Here is a 15458-nt window from a genome sequence, read left to right on the forward strand (position 1 = left end):
AGAGCAACACGACGCAGCTACATCAGGACTGATGGACTGTCCAATACAATTATATATTTATTATTCTACTTGTCATGTATCATGTATCATGTTTATGTCCATAATTATTAAAATTCAGAAAATGGAAGTGTTCAGAAAGGAGAGGAAGGATCGGCTGGTCCTCTGACTCTGGGTGAAGTAATCAAAATATTAATAATAACTTTCAAGAATCAATAACAGAGGCAAACAGCTTATATATATAATGTTATATAGGTTTAAATTATGCTATTTATTGTCCTATTTATTGTGTTCAATAACAGAAAATGATCTCTGGATTGATTTCACGTCAAATCATTGTTCTTGTGCTGCGTGTATGTGTGTGTGTGTGCAAAAGATGTACAAATGTATCATTTTAATAATCATATAGTTTAAATAAATTATATTCAATACAATTATCACTATTTTTAATAATGAATGTTTGTGATTGCACTAACCTGAATTTTCTAATGAACATGCTGATTGCTTTGTCAATAAATGAATGATCAATGAATTTTTGCCTCCTTCTGTTTCATTGAGTCTGTGGTTCCAACTCTCAACTTTATCTGTACAGCTTGAAAAGGTTCTTCAAGTCATACGTTAGTAAAAGTAAAGATTTCATGGCTGATAAATAATCACATGTGAGCAGTAGCCATGCAGGAGGATGATAGATGAGCTTGGGTCATTTTACAGCAGGGAAGTAATTCTCCGGTCCAGAAACTCGACCGAGGAATTACTTTCCTGCTACAAATCAACCCGAGCTCATCTAGTGAGTAATTCCCCGGTCCAGAAGCACGTCAGTATTGATCCACCCGATCTGTTTTCTTTGAACAGTCTGATTTTTGGAATCCTGTAGCACTACTCATGGTGCGACCAATGACGATAACCAACGGTGGGCCGTGTTCCCCTGCCATGTTGAGACTTGCGAGGAGGATGGTTAGGGTAGGGTAACATCAGGTCGGTTGTCCAGGGCCCCGGTTCATGGACCACTAACCCTTTAAAAAGAATCTGCTCGAGTGGCTTTTGGAGATCATCTTGTCCTGGGATCTGGGGACTATCGGCGGCCCTGAGAGCGGTGGTCTCACCTCCCTGATTCGCAAAAACCTCAAGATTGTACCGGTGGAACCGCTGGCCCATAATGGCTGGACTGAAACTGACAAACTGGGGCTGCTGAGAGGCCTTCTGACCTGCTCCTCCCTTACTCCCCAAGAGGCCTTTAAGACCATCCACCTTTGCAAATCAAAATGCAAGCTTCTAAACCTTCATTTATCTCATTGTAAAGCTTGTCTTTGCAACAGAGCTCACACAGGTTGGCCTCATCCTGTTCTGTGTCTTCATTCCAGACAAGTTTGTTTTCCTCTACGAGACCCTTCACTTGTCTTTGCAGGGTGGTTTTAGGAATACTCCTCTGTCCGAGGAGTAAAACTAACTGGGGACTTCCACCATTAGATTGTTGATATTCATCGCTAGTCTTCATTCTGTTCTCAGTTCACTTGTTCTACTAATGTTTCTCCCTGTTTTTTCAATCTGCATTGATCTAGGTGTCTGTTTCCTTGATGCCGGTCAGTAAACCTTAAATGCATCATGCAAAATGGGTTCAAGCACGGATCAAACAAAGTGACCAAGACTGTTCCTTTCTTTCTCAGTAAACATACTTAACATTTAGTTTAAGCTCCACTCAGTGCGTTTACATGACACTCGAGAAAACCAAATTACTGTGTTAGTCCGACTATGGTGGGATCTTTAAGATGCATGTATACACCTTAGTCTGACTAAAATCGGTCCGGATTGGATTTCTCTTCGTATGCCATCTTTCTTGAATGTTGAGGCAGTTTGTTGTTGCTGGTGACGTAAAGAGGTCAGCCGGAGGTGTTTCTGTTACCACTAGTTGAAATGGGTACAGCGCCACCTAGCGTACCGGGTATGACATGCTCCGGACAATAACTCGATTTTCTCACCGGCATGTATACTCGGACAATTGCAGTTGTCTGATTGAGTAGCAGAGTGGAACTATGGCTGTAATCTGACTAAGCTGTGCATGTAAACGTACTGACTGTCAGAACTGATTGTTGGCGTAGGCTATATCTGACCTGGTTTCAAGGCCTGTTATTACACACAACTTTGCAAGATTGCATCAATTATCTTTAGCTATTTTAATTCTGTTCCACTCTTGCTGGAGGTTGGCAGGCTATAAATTGGTTCTGTGTCGACCTACATTTTTGTCAGGTTATATAGGTACACAAGCTCTACAATTTTTTTCAACAGGAAATGATTAACTTAACACCTGCAATGTGAGGCGTGGTTCAGGAAGCCACAGGTTGACCTTTATAATGAAAGTAGTACATTCCAAACATCGTTCCTTAATAATTTACCAGGGAAACACTCATGATGACACCACAACACTCCCTGAAACTTTTAGTTGGAATATGACTCACGTTCATCATCATCACTCAGAGCTGGAACTATTTAATTACACGTTTAATTCAAGATTCTTTTATTTGTCATCATACAAAACAAGACTGTAGGATGAGTTCTGTGCAGACATACATAAACACATCTGATGAATCTGGGTGAAGGTGAATCTAAACTGCAACAACAAGATGATCTGAATGAACTCTGAATGAAAATGTGGTCGACGTCTTCCCATTAAAAGCCGGCATCAGGTAAACACTGTCCATCGACTGTGTGTCAGTGTTAGCACTGATGTTATAAACACAGAGTCCACCTCTCCTCGTTCAGCTGCAGTCCTGTACAGCTTGATCAGAGATGTCGTGTTGGAGACGGGTCTCTGTAAAGACGTGGTAGAGAAACATCTCTAAAGACATGGTGGAGACAAATCTCTCTAAAGACACGGTAGAGACCGGTCTCTGTAAAGACATTATGGAGACAGGTCTCTGCAGACACAACAGTCTCTGATTTCACATTAGCCAGGAGCAGTTTAAACCAATCTGGATTAGCATTTGGCTCTTTTCCCAACTCTCTCGCTCCCCAGGGGGAGTCTGCTGCTCTTAATCCTCTCCAGTACTGATTACTATACTTCTGTGTTTCAGCAATAAAGGCTTAAAATGTTTGCAAAACTTGCATGAAGCTGCAGCAGCCGGTAAAGTTAACAAGAATTTGGCTCCTCAATTTACTATTTAATGTATTTTGGTTCCTGTTTTACAATTTGTGTGATATGGCAGCTGCAACATGTTCAGGTTCAATAGTGGAGCACAATGTCATATAAATTCAAGTGAACTTCAGGTAAGAACATATTTATAATTGTTAATAATAACCAATTCAAATGACAATAACATGGCAGCTACATTAAGCCTAAAGTCAGAAATGAAGTTCATCTATCTATCTATCTATCTATCTATCTATCTATCTGTCTGTCTGTCTGTCTGTCTGTCTGTCTATCTGTCTATCTGTCTATCTATCTGTCTATCTGTCTATCTATCTATCTATCTGTCTGTCTGTCTGTCTGTCTATCTGTCTATCTGTCTATCTATCTATCTATCTATCTGTCTGTCTGTCTGTCTATCTATCTATCTATCTATCTGTCTGTCTATCTGTCTATCTGTCTATCTATCTATCTATCTGTCTGTCTATCTGTCTATCTATCTATCTATCTATCTATCTATCTGTCTGTCTGTCTGTCTGTCTATCTGTCTATCTATCTGTCTGTCTGTCTGTCTGTCTATCTGTCTATCTATCTATCTATCTATCTATCTATCTGTCTGTCTTTCTGTCTGTCTGTCTATCTGTCTATCTATCTGTCTGTCTGTCTATCTGTCTATCTATCTATCTATCTATCTATCTATCTATCTATCTATCTATCTATCTCATACTTGATTTTTAATTTTCTGTTGTAGTTCCCCGACTGGCCGCTGGGTGTCACCACCGCTGGCAGAGCGGCGATGCGCCCCCCGAGCAGCCGGGGACAGCAGCAGTCGTTCCGGGGAGAAGAAGAAGAAAGATGGCCACAGCTAATGTTAGCTAGCAGGTGGGGCTCGAAAAATGTCGCGCTCTCGATCTTTATTGACGTATTTTCCTCTTCGAACACACGCAGCCGTCTCTAAAACCTACTCAGCCGACAGTGTAACGCCTCAGGCAGGAAGTAATCCTCAGAGTTTGTAACTGGAGCGAGTAATTAAGTAGTTTTTTGGCGGCTGTGTTGTGTGTTCGTGCCGGGGGAGGGGGTCGTGTCAGCCCCGGTCAGCTGTCCGTCAGTTTAACCGTCAGGTGAGTTTCTGCTTTTAATTTCCTGCTTTCTCGTCTCCACTTTAACGTGTCCGTCGGAGATTACACGGAGTTTGTTCTGTGTTTGTTCACCACGGACACAAAAACAACTTTACAAACTTGTGTATTGATTTGAAACCGAGCAGAAGAGTCCCGGTTTGCTCCCCGCAGGAAGTTTGAACGTTGAGCGGCTCTCGGCTGCGTTGTTCCAGGAGAGGAGAGATAAACTGCGCTCGGAGTCCATAAATCCTCCTCTGATGACTTCCTCATGTGTTACTGTGTGTTCCTGAACTTGTCTGAGCTTCATGTTGCCTCTCATCAGGTCACTTGAGGACATCTGAGTGTGTCTGTTGTGTTGATGTCATGTTCTACATCCTCCAGAGAGAAACTGCAGCAGCTCGGAGCCTCTCAAATCTAATTATGTGTGCAGATCTGATCTAATGTTGAAATGCCTGAGTTTCAACCGCCTGGATGTGAGCTGAGTTTGTAATAATAACAATAATAATAATAATAATAATAATAACCTCATTTTATAACCTCTGTGTTAAACCACAGACAGGAAGTGAGTCACACATACAACATATTTGATTCATAACAACAAACACAACATCAGAACAGATCAATAAAGATTCTGCAGGTCAGGATGCAATCAGGGAAGAACTGAATAAAATATGAAAACAGTGTGCGCTATATGCCGGTTTGTCCCTTCTGGGCTACTGTAGACGAAGACGACTCGCTCCCTCTGAAGACACAACAGGCTCATTTTATTTGAACACAACCAGTCTCAGATTCTGGTGATTATAATCACATGAAAACAGAATTCTGATCCTACAGACTGCAGAGATCTGAGTCCTGAGTCTGACTGGCTGCAGATGGAAATAAACTGACTCAGGCCGTCTGTGCCTCACAGGTACAGGTGAACAGGTGTGCAGGTGAACAGGTGTGCAGGTGTGTTAATGTGTGTGTTCTGTTTCTCTGTCAGTCCGGTGACGTCGGTGGTGTTCAGCCATCATGGCGGCTCCGGTAAACATTACTCCCAGCAAGACCTGGGAGCTGAGTCTGTACGAGCTTCACAGGAGCCCTCAGGTAATGTGTGTGTGTGTGTGTGTGTGTGTGTGTGTGTAACACCAGATATCAGCAGTTTAAAAGTTCTTTATCCACCTGTTTTTTTTTTTTTTTTTCATAACATTAATGAAGATAAATTGTTTTCATACATACAGTCACACTCGGCACAGCATGGTGGAACTTTTTCTCTGTATTTAAGAAGGCGGCCACTGAGCAGCTGATTTATTATGATGTCATGTGAACATGCACACGGTCGGGAATCAAACCCGTCTCGCTGTGAGGTGACGGTGCGACCACCTGATCCCCGGGGCTGTTGGTGAACATCAGAGTCGGGGAACCTCCATTTTATCTGTTCAACATTTAGAAGCACTGATTGTTTTTGCTTGTTTGACCTCGTCTGCTTCTTAGAGGAAAAGTCAACATATTATAAATATTTACGTGACGTCCTCTGCTGGTGTCTCCATCTGCTCTGGGAAAGTTGGCAAACATCATTTTAGTATCCTCCATATCACGTGATTCACCCGTGGTAACTTTGATATGTGATGTAATCTTATAAAAGTGTTGGTGTGTGTGTGTGTGTGTGTGTGTTCAGGAGGCGATCATGGATGGGACGGAGGTGGCCGTGTCTCCTCGCTCTCTGCACAGCGAGCTGATGTGTCCCATCTGTCTGGACATGCTGAAGAACACCATGACGACCAAAGAGTGTCTGCATCGCTTCTGCTCCGACTGCATCGTCACCGCACTGCGATCCGGGTGAGCACGCCGCCGCGACCGACAGGCTGACAATGTCTTCGGTTGTGGACAAAACGACACATTCAAGGACGTCGTCTTAGAATGTTTGACACACTGATCAACATTTTCTGACCAAACAATGAATCTCATCATTAGTTGCAGCCTTGCTACACTTGTGTTTGTGTTTAAAACTTTTTATGAGCTGAACTGTTTTGCTTGGATTTATACTGCAGTGTTCTGGGCACTTTAATTCATTTAACAGAGCAGAAAATCGTGAAAATGCTTCAGAACATAAGCTACGTTCTTGAGTCAAACTTTTATTGCAGTGTATTTAAAATCCACATATTTTGGCTGTGCAGAGTTTTAATATGAAGAGTTAACACTCGTGTCATGTTAAACACATCTGCTCCCTCCTCAGGAACAAAGAGTGTCCGACCTGCAGGAAGAAGCTCGTCTCGAGGCGTTCGCTGCGCAGAGACTCAAACTTCGACGCTCTGATCTCAAAGATCTACCCGAGCCGGGACGAGTACGAGGCCCATCAGCGCCGCGTGCTGGAGCGACTCAACCGGCTGCACAACAAGGAGGCGCTGAGCTCCAGCATCGAGGAGGGGCTCCGGCAGCAGGCCCGCTATAGGTCCGAGAGGTGGGGGAAGGACAGGGGAGAAGACGGGGCGCAGACAGATTAATGATAGAGTGATATGACTTTTACTGTGAGGTCGTTTATCAGCCGTCACTGATTAGTCTCTACTGTTTACTAATGTTAGCTAGCCAGGGTTAGCAACACTAAGGTCAGCGAGCTAACGTTGGGGGCAGATGATTAGAACAACAGCTGTGTCGGGTTTTAAAGACCGTCAGTGATGGAGGACGAGACGACAGTTTCTGACAGGAAACAGTTGATTCATGTCTCAAACCCACAGCGGTGTCCCGGTGATGAGTCTGATAGTGATTGATGGATTCATTGATCCTTTAAGAACTGATCAATCAGATCGTTAATGTGATGTGACGTTTTCACCTCCGCTCTGCAGGAACCACCGGGTGAAGAAGCCGACTCAGGAGAGCGACAACACCACCTTCAGCGGAGGGGAGGACAACGGCGACGCTCGCTCACACCTGTCTCACGACTCCGCCCCCTCACACACCCCTCACCCCCCGGGTCAGACCCCCTCAGAGGCCGGGCCGAGCCGCAAGAGGCCGAGGGCGTCGGACGACGGCTCGGGGGGCGAGGCGGACAGCGGCAGCCCCACCCCTCCTCTGAGACGCCACAAAGAGGGGCCGGGCTCTGAGATCGAGCTGGTGTTCAGACCACACCCACAGCTGGTCCACGGCCAGGACTACAACCAGACCAGGTGAGACCGGAGTCACGAGTCCAACTGTTACACTGATTTACACAGAGATGTTCCCATCAGTTACTTCCTGTTATTTCTCATCAAAATGTTTCTTCTCTGCAGGTTCGTGAAGACGACAGCCAACGCCACCGTGGACCATCTGTCCAAGTACCTCGCTCTGCGCATCGCTCTGGAGGAAGGACAGACCAATGGAGAGGCTGAGGACAGAGGAAGAGAGGAGGGAGGAGGAGGAGAAGCTGAGGGAAGAACAGGAAGTGGAGAAGGATCCGGTCTGAACAGCATCAGTGAGAAACAGTACACCATCTACATCTTGACGAGAGGAGGACAGTTCTCTGTGAGTGTGAAAACCTTCACGCGTCAATCATTATAACGTGTTTGAACCTGGTTGTTGTGATCAGCTTCATCATTAACAAACCTCCTCCACACGTGAGAGTCAACAGAGCAGACACAGAGAGGAAAGACAAGCCAGCGGTTCTGAAGAAGAAAAGGTTTATTTGAGTCTCAAACACTGAACATGCAGACAGTTAAACACTTGCTGGTGTGTATGAGTCTGAAAGCTGCAGCTCAGTTTGTCTCTTCATGTTCACGTCGAGTCCGACCAACAGAACAAACCCAAAGATTAACGGTCCTGACAGCTTTCTCTCCTTTCTTCCCTCTCAGACGCTGAACGGCTCTCTGACTCTGGAGCTGGTCAATGAGAAGTACTGGAAGGTCCGGAAGCCTCTGGAGCTTTACTACGCTCCCACCAAGGAGCAGCCACCTCCAGCACAGCAGAAGTCTCCTCCCCCACCTCCTCCCCCGCCGCCGCCTCCTCCTCCTCCTCCTCTGCCTCCACAGATGGAGGCGTGAGGCAGAGCAGTGATGGTGGAAGGTCAGTCGCTTCACAGATTATCATCAGTGTATCTACGTTTGAAAATGTACCGACACTAAGACGGTTTTATCTGATATTTCAAATGTGTGAAGTCTGACCTGAGACCTGACGTGAAGAAGAAACAGAAGATCGGCAGCAGAGAGGAGACGGGAAGCAAAAACCACAGAAGAAGAGCTGGTGAATGTTTCCTCTCCGACAGCTTGCTCTTTAATATCAAGTCAGGAGGAAGAATCTCTGTGATGGACGGAGACGAGGAGTGTGATCGTCCTCGGGTGTTCCTCCTGATGTGAAGCGTCTGCAGCTCCTCGCCGTCTGTTCTCCTTCAGTTTATCTTCTTCTCACTCACAAATATTTAACAGCAGCACATTTAGAAAGACAACGCTGTGCAAAGGCTCGTATTACTGCCGCTCAAAGCTTTTCTGCTCCGGATATTTCACCTTTTTAGTTTTATTTATTCCTCCTTATACAGAACCGGCGGAGAGGATCAGGACCTCAGAGTTCTGCTGTGTGACTCAAATCTCAGGATTGGAGAAAAAGTCACAACTCTTTTTTTCTTTCCTTTTTGTTGTTGTTGTTGTTTTAAAGACGTCCTGATTCTCTTCTGTACAAAACATCCCTGACAGCCAACAGCAAGATGTCAAACGTAGGGCAACATGTAGGAAATCATTTCAGTCAGGAAAAGTTAAAAAGATTCAAAATCCAGAGCAGATCCACGAGACCCAGCAGTGTTCAGACCAGCTCCAATAAAACATGCTACACTGCTAGATTATTTTGGGCTCTGCATGGAACTGTTCTCATGTTATTCCTCCACAAATGAAAGAATATGGCTGAATAACGCCGTGTTAACGTGAGAGAAATGTTTTGGATCCGTCCCTTAATCTGTTTCTGGGCCGGGACCCGTCCTGTAAAGACTTCTTCAGTACTTTTTGTGTCAACAAACAGTCACTGGTGGGAATAAAAAGGTAATTATGATAAGATTAATTTTTTTGTTTGATCGGCGCAAAACATTTTTATCTCTCAGTCGAGTTAAATGAACCTCATCGTTCTGTCAGTTATTCAGATTCCTTCTGCACATTTATTTTCTTCCTCTTGGCAGAAAGCAGCTTCTATAAAAGTAAACAGACTCCAGATCAGTTATTGAATGCTTAACGTCGCAGAGTTTGTTACTGATCTTGTACTTTTTAATATTTAACAGCTGCTCCAGTTCAGAAGTCTGTTTGCTGCCACCAGAACCTTCTGTGGTCCTGATGTTTCACTTTCATGTAGCGTCAGTTTGATTTCATTTATTCCTCCAGGACGGACGCAAAACAACAATGATTCAAAAAAATATGAAAATTGGTGAAACTTATAACTGAACCAGAAGAAAAATGACGGAAAACTGAGATATAAAGTATGAGATGTAAAGTCAAAACATCTGGATCTCATCACTGTAAACACAATAATTCAAAGCGTGTCTAATAATGTGGTGTGTTTGTAACTTTTATTCCTCTCTAGGCTTCCACAAATATCTCTCCGGAGGTCGACACATTCTCGGCACGCAGCGTTTGTTAACTTTGCAGAGTTTGTTAGTGATCTCGAGCTGCTCGCTTTTAGTTCAACAAGACAGAAACAAACATTCAAAACACGTCACGTCAGTTTTTGGTTGTAAGAAAAAGATGGTCTTGAGTTTCTGTCTTTGATCTGAAAGAATCTATTGAAGAAATCTTTGTATCATTTCATTAGTAAGGACGTGACTGAAGCATCTGCTGCTCTCTGGTCGACAGGATCGCTGTGACAGTAGAAACATCGGCGGTTCTTGATTTAGCTTCTCTGCCTTAAACAGTCACAGCTGAACTCAGACGTGTTGTTTAAATCAGCTGTAACGAACTTTAACCTGAGACTCAAACCATCAGTCAGTCGTCCCGTCGATCTTCTCAGCTGATCAGGTCTGAGGAGCTTTTCCCAGCATGCACTGGGGTACGCCGGGGTGACCGTTCACATTAAGTGAGATTATTTGAGTTGGTTAGAAGACGTCAGGTTGAACGGAGGATGTGTGGAGGTTCCTACAGTCTCTTCAATGTGTAGTTTAAGATGCAGATATCTTTAACATATCTGCTGTGTTTTTATTAGATTAACTTAATTTATCACTCCCTCCTTTTAAAGATAAAGCCGTCACTCCCTCCTCCTCCTCCTCCTCCTCCTCCTGTTAGACAGTTCAGTTCACACTTCCTGTGTTTGGTGTGGTCTCTATTAAAGCCATAACATTTAGTTTCCTCTGTTTGGACTTTGTGCCCTTCGTCTTCGTGCACTTTATATTTCCTGCAGCCATAAGTTTTCCTGCCGTACCTCAGTTTATCTGGAATATTTGTATATTTAAGAGCGATGCAATATTTCCTGTTTCTCCTGTTGTATTAATTCCACTTTCTGTCAGCGATGCAGCACAATAAATAAACTACACATAATAATCACATGTTGGGTGTGAAGTGTCATCTGTACACGGAGAGGATTCAAATCAGCTCCTTTATTTTTAGTTATTTTCTTTACTGTTTCTATCTGAGATGCTCCATTTTAAAATATTTTGTTCAGCAGGGAAGGAAATAATTCCAACACACTCTGAAACACGATTATTGGGGTTAAGAAACTCTGAGGATGTAGAAGTGAACGAGGATGATTGTAAATGTTCTCATGAGCAACATGAAGATGCCGTTATTGTCTGTTTTGTTTCACCATACTTGTGACATGTTTCCTATCGTCCCCTGCCTGTTAGCAGTGGAGGTGATTTGTTTGTGTGCCGTCAAAGTTAAATTCTAACTTTTGAGCTCGAACTGTCTTCACACAATCATTCCTTGTGTGGATATTTGGTTAATTAGAGCAACCTCAGCAGCCTCGTTCACTTATTCTCCATGATGATTCTGAACAGCTGACAAAACTCAGGTCATGAAAACAGCAGATTCTCTTCAGATATTCATGTGCAGTTTCTGATTCAGTGCAGTTTGCAGAGGTGGGAATGGATGTTCAGAACAACACACACACGCTCAGATCATCCACAGGTTTCTGGACACACATGAATAAATGTAACACCGACTTTTTAAAGAAGGCGGCTGAACAGTAAGTGTGTCATCACGTTAATCAGACTGCTGCATGTTAGAGGGAATAAAATCATTTCTTATATAATGTATGAACATCCAGTGTGTCTGCAGAGTTTGAACCACAGCAGGGACTGAAACCTGAGATCTCAGCTGCTTTAATATAAACCATCAATATCTAAACCGGCAGCGTGTCACTGACTCGGGCTCTACAGGGGAAGCAGCACTCGGACTCTACAGGGGAAGCAGCACTCGGACTCTACAGGGGAAGCAGCACTCGGACTCTACAGGGGAAGCAGCACTCGGACTCTACAGGGGAAGCAGCACTCGGACTCTACAGGGGAAGGGAAGCAGCACTCGGACTCTACAGGGGAAGCAGCACTCGGACTCTACAGGGGAAGCAGCACTCGGACTCTACAGGGGAAGCAGCACTCGGACTCTACAGGGGAAGCAGCACTCGGACTCTACAGGGGAAGCAGCACTCGGACTCTACAGGGGAAGCAGCACTCGGACTCTACAGGGGAAGCAGCACTCGGACTCTACAGGGGAAGCAGCACTCGGACTCTACAGGGGAAGCAGCACTCGGACTCTACAGGGGAAGCAGCACTCGGACTCTACAGGGGAAGCAGCACTCGGACACACAGGTTTTGTGAACTGAGGCATTTTATTGAAACAGGAAGCAGGGAGATTACTTCTTCTTGGACACACCGACGGTGCGACCACGACGGCCGGTGGTCTTGGTGTGCTGACCGCGCACACGCAGACTGCAAGGAAAAGAAAAGACAGCTTTAAAGTCATCGTGTTTAAACAGCTACAGGAGAATTAACTCTGAGACCGGACTGAAGCTCTCTGCACCAAATCTCCTCCACTGACCACACAATTACATATTTGGCAACAAAATTGGTAGATTTTGAAATCCGCTGCATCCTATAAGTGCAGCCGACATGTTTCTGACACTGTCTGATGGTCTGTGGTGAAGAAGCGATGCAGAGACTTCATGTTGTGACAGACGTGTTCAGATCTCTTACCCCCAGAAGTGCCTGAGACCACGGTGAGCCCGGATCTTCTTCAGCCTCTCCAGGTCTTCTCTCAGCTTGTTGTCCAGACCGTTAGCGAGGACCTGAAATCAGACGATGAAGACGATTTAGATCCCAGCAAGAAACCGCCAAAATACAGATGTGACAGGAGTGTAGCTGAGCTGCCAGACACTTCTCACTGCAGAGCTTTAGATCAAGACATTAATGATCGGCAGTCTTGTAGCCGCGCTGCACACGCTGGCCTCAGATCAGTGTACAAATATCTACAGCTGTAAACTTCTGACATTTAAGTTTAATTGACCTGAACGAACAGTCGACATTCCGCTGTGATGGCCGTTTACTTTCTGACAGACTCGATGTTCCGTCTCTCACCTGCTGCTCCAGATCGACGTGTTAATGAGACTCATCAGGTGGAAACCACAACATGTCAGAGTCTCCATCAAACCTCCCTGAAGACTTCGACCTTCATCCGTATTAAAGTAGTTTAATAGACAGCCTGCAGTCAGCGCTGCCAACAGAGGCGTTTCTCTAACTGTTGTACATTATAATTATCTGACAAAAGGATTCAATGTCAGAACAAGGCGTCAAACTCAGCAGCTTTCAAATGCATCAGTGTTTTTCCTGCATTTCTTCCTCTTGATCTCAGCACAGCATCACTTCAGGTTTATTCTGATGTTGCTGCAAGTTTCTGACAAGAACGTCTTCTGTGAAATCTGCTCATGCAACTTGTAACATTTTACTTTGTCCTGCAGAACTGCTGAACATGACTTCACAGTAACCTGATGTGTTCAGCAGGTTTCCACCACAGCTGGACAGGTAACAACTCTCTCCTGCCGTCTCTCACCTGGCTGTATTTGCCGTCCTTGACGTCCTTCTGCCTGTTGAGGAACCAGTCTGGGATTTTGTACTGGCGAGGATTCTGCATGATGGTCACCACACGCTCAACCTGAAGAACAAAGATGGCGGTTAACTCACAGGAAGATTAATCAAATGTGTCAGAGTTACAACCTGGAAACACACCAAGTCCTGAAGGGAGATTCAAGGCGCTACAATAAAGACCGACCGCGACGAGCGTCTGAATCTGTCAGCTCACCTGCCCGTCGAGTTGGGCAACATCAGTCGATCTGGATACCGAGCGTGTTCTACAAAGACGTCTGTCAGCAGAAAGAGCATCCAGTGTGACCGGTTTACTTTACTGAGGTTTTCAGTAGCAAAGCGTGTTCACCCGGCCGTGTTATTTGATAACCAATAAATAAAAGAACTCGTCTCGGCAGCCTGACATGATCAACTTCCTGCTGAAATGTCACCGCTCCACTGTGACTAAATCAGCATCAACTCAAGTTTAAAGAAGCAGTAACAGGTTGTTGCTTGTTCACATTTTTAGTTTTCAAAACTTCTAATCAGTTGTGACAAGTGTTGTTTGTCCAGAGTCAAAAGTTTATAATGTCATTTATCCATCAAACTGCTGCAGCAATCTGTGCAATTAAGAAACCAACATGAAACAGTTTTGGTGCAGCTGGAAGAAAATAAGCAGGATTTATATAACTGAAGCTTTCAGTCTGAACACTGAGCTTCAACAAAACATCCCTGCTCAGGTTTATACTCTGAGCGAGCCGAGTGTGGATGTGTTCAAGTCAGCAGGACTCCAGACGGACTCTGCTCAGGACCTTCAGAGTTCCTGATTCACATCATCTATTCACACAATCCAAGACTTCCTGAAGAGCCACAACATTTCCTTCAGACACTATCCTGTAACCATCTACTCTGAGTGTGTGTCTGCAGACAGCGGGCTCTCCTCACCTCCTCATCAGTCAGCTCTCCAGCCCTCTTGTTGAGGTCGATGTCGGCCTTCCTCAGGACAACATGGGCGTAACGTCTGCCAACACCCTGAGACCAGACAGACAGAAAGACAGACAGGTTAGTGTTATGATGAACGTCTGACACACAACAGAAACTCTCACTGATAACTGAGCAACAAACATACTGCAATGCATCCTTGTTACTTGCAGAAAATGAAGCATGAAGCACAGGTGAGACTTTACCTTGATGGCTGTGATGGCGAAGGCGATCTTCCTCCTACCATCGATGTTCGTGTTCAGAACACGAAGAATGTGCTGGAACTTCTCAGGGATGACCAGAGACTGAAAACACAACACACACACACGTTATCAGGGAGGCATGAGTCAGTCAGCACTGCCATGTTCGTGCTTTCAGTCGAGCTGTGCATGCTAACACACTACAAACTTATAATACCATTGTTATTATTATTATTATTAGCTCTGTGTGTATTTAACATGGGTGTGTTTCTCCTCAGAAGTAGTTGCGGGTCAGAAACAGGAGCTCTGGCTTCACACTGAGCTGTCTGAGTATCTGCAGCTAACTTTTTTGGCTCCAGTTAGCTGTTAGCTTCAGAGCTGCTGCTGCTGGATCATCTGAGAGCCACAATAACCTCCACATCTCTCTGAATCACAGCTCAGAGTACCTCAGCTGTTAAACTGGTGCAGCATGAAGCGTTCACACAGGTGAAACATCCACCTCGTCTCCCAACGTGATGTCACCAACATGCTCACTGCCATCAGTGGAGGAGTGTGAGGCTAGTTAGCTTCTACAGCTAGCCACCGTTCTTTATCGATGTTGTGTTACTTATTAGAGGTAATATGAAAGCGGATCTTTAGCCGGATAACTGTTCTTTAAATGTGAATAATAATCAGACATAGGAGTGTGCATTAAAATAGATAACAACGCTAACTCAACCATCCGCGCCGGCTAACTGCAGTCAGTCCGTACAGCTCAGCCCGGCGCTGACAGTTAACTCCGTTGTTTTATCCATTTCTACGACTAATAAGTCAACAATTCCACTTTACTCCGCTCGCACACAGATGTAGAAGATTAATCACGGGGCTAAATGGGATAAACAAGTAAGAATAACGGCAGATGATTGTGGATTTCAGAAGGATTCCAGGTTGGTAGAAAAGACACTCACCATCTTGGAAGTAGGTTCCGTGCGAAGAGGAAGCGGTAAAGCTCTCGCGAGAGTTTGAGCGAGTCGGCGAACGGAAGTCAGTCCATCAATTTTAAAGTGTCCGACAGGAAACTTACACAGCGG

At 44.7% G+C, this 15458-nt stretch overlaps 2 protein-coding genes across 4 annotated transcripts; one reads left to right on the plus strand and one right to left on the minus strand.

Moving 5' to 3' along the window:
- Positions 1–3892: 3892 nt before the first annotated feature.
- On the plus strand, positions 3893–10699 carry LOC115577230 (E3 ubiquitin-protein ligase RING2-A-like). Of its 3 annotated transcripts, none has more exons than XM_030410221.1 (8): positions 3893–4000; positions 5219–5322; positions 5894–6054; positions 6452–6676; positions 7059–7379; positions 7482–7713; positions 8040–8250; positions 8343–10699. In XM_030410221.1, the coding sequence occupies exons 2-7, from the start codon at positions 5248–5250 to the stop codon at positions 8226–8228; spliced, it is 1203 nt and encodes a 400-aa protein (XP_030266081.1). In that variant the 5' UTR covers positions 3893–4000; positions 5219–5247; the 3' UTR covers positions 8229–8250; positions 8343–10699. The 3 variants fall into 3 exon arrangements, with proteins under 3 accessions (XP_030266081.1, XP_030266072.1, XP_030266090.1); XM_030410212.1 differs by having other exon boundaries at positions 3939–4239; XM_030410230.1 differs by having other exon boundaries at positions 3939–4239; positions 6452–6667.
- A 1261-nt stretch (positions 10700–11960) lies between these two features.
- LOC115577492 (40S ribosomal protein S18) lies at positions 11961–15436 on the minus strand. The gene is made up of 6 exons (XM_030410416.1): positions 15336–15436; positions 14395–14493; positions 14153–14239; positions 13197–13298; positions 12344–12435; positions 11961–12079 (listed from the first exon to the last, which is right to left on the minus strand). Exons 1-6 carry the CDS (start codon positions 15336–15338, stop codon positions 12004–12006), a joined length of 459 nt encoding a protein of 152 aa, XP_030266276.1. The 5' UTR covers positions 15339–15436; the 3' UTR covers positions 11961–12003.
- Positions 15437–15458: the final 22 nt, after the last annotated feature.

This window comes from Sparus aurata, chromosome 3 (assembly GCF_900880675.1).
Source record: "Sparus aurata chromosome 3, fSpaAur1.1, whole genome shotgun sequence".
Classification (NCBI taxonomy): domain Eukaryota; kingdom Metazoa; phylum Chordata; class Actinopteri; order Spariformes; family Sparidae; genus Sparus; species Sparus aurata.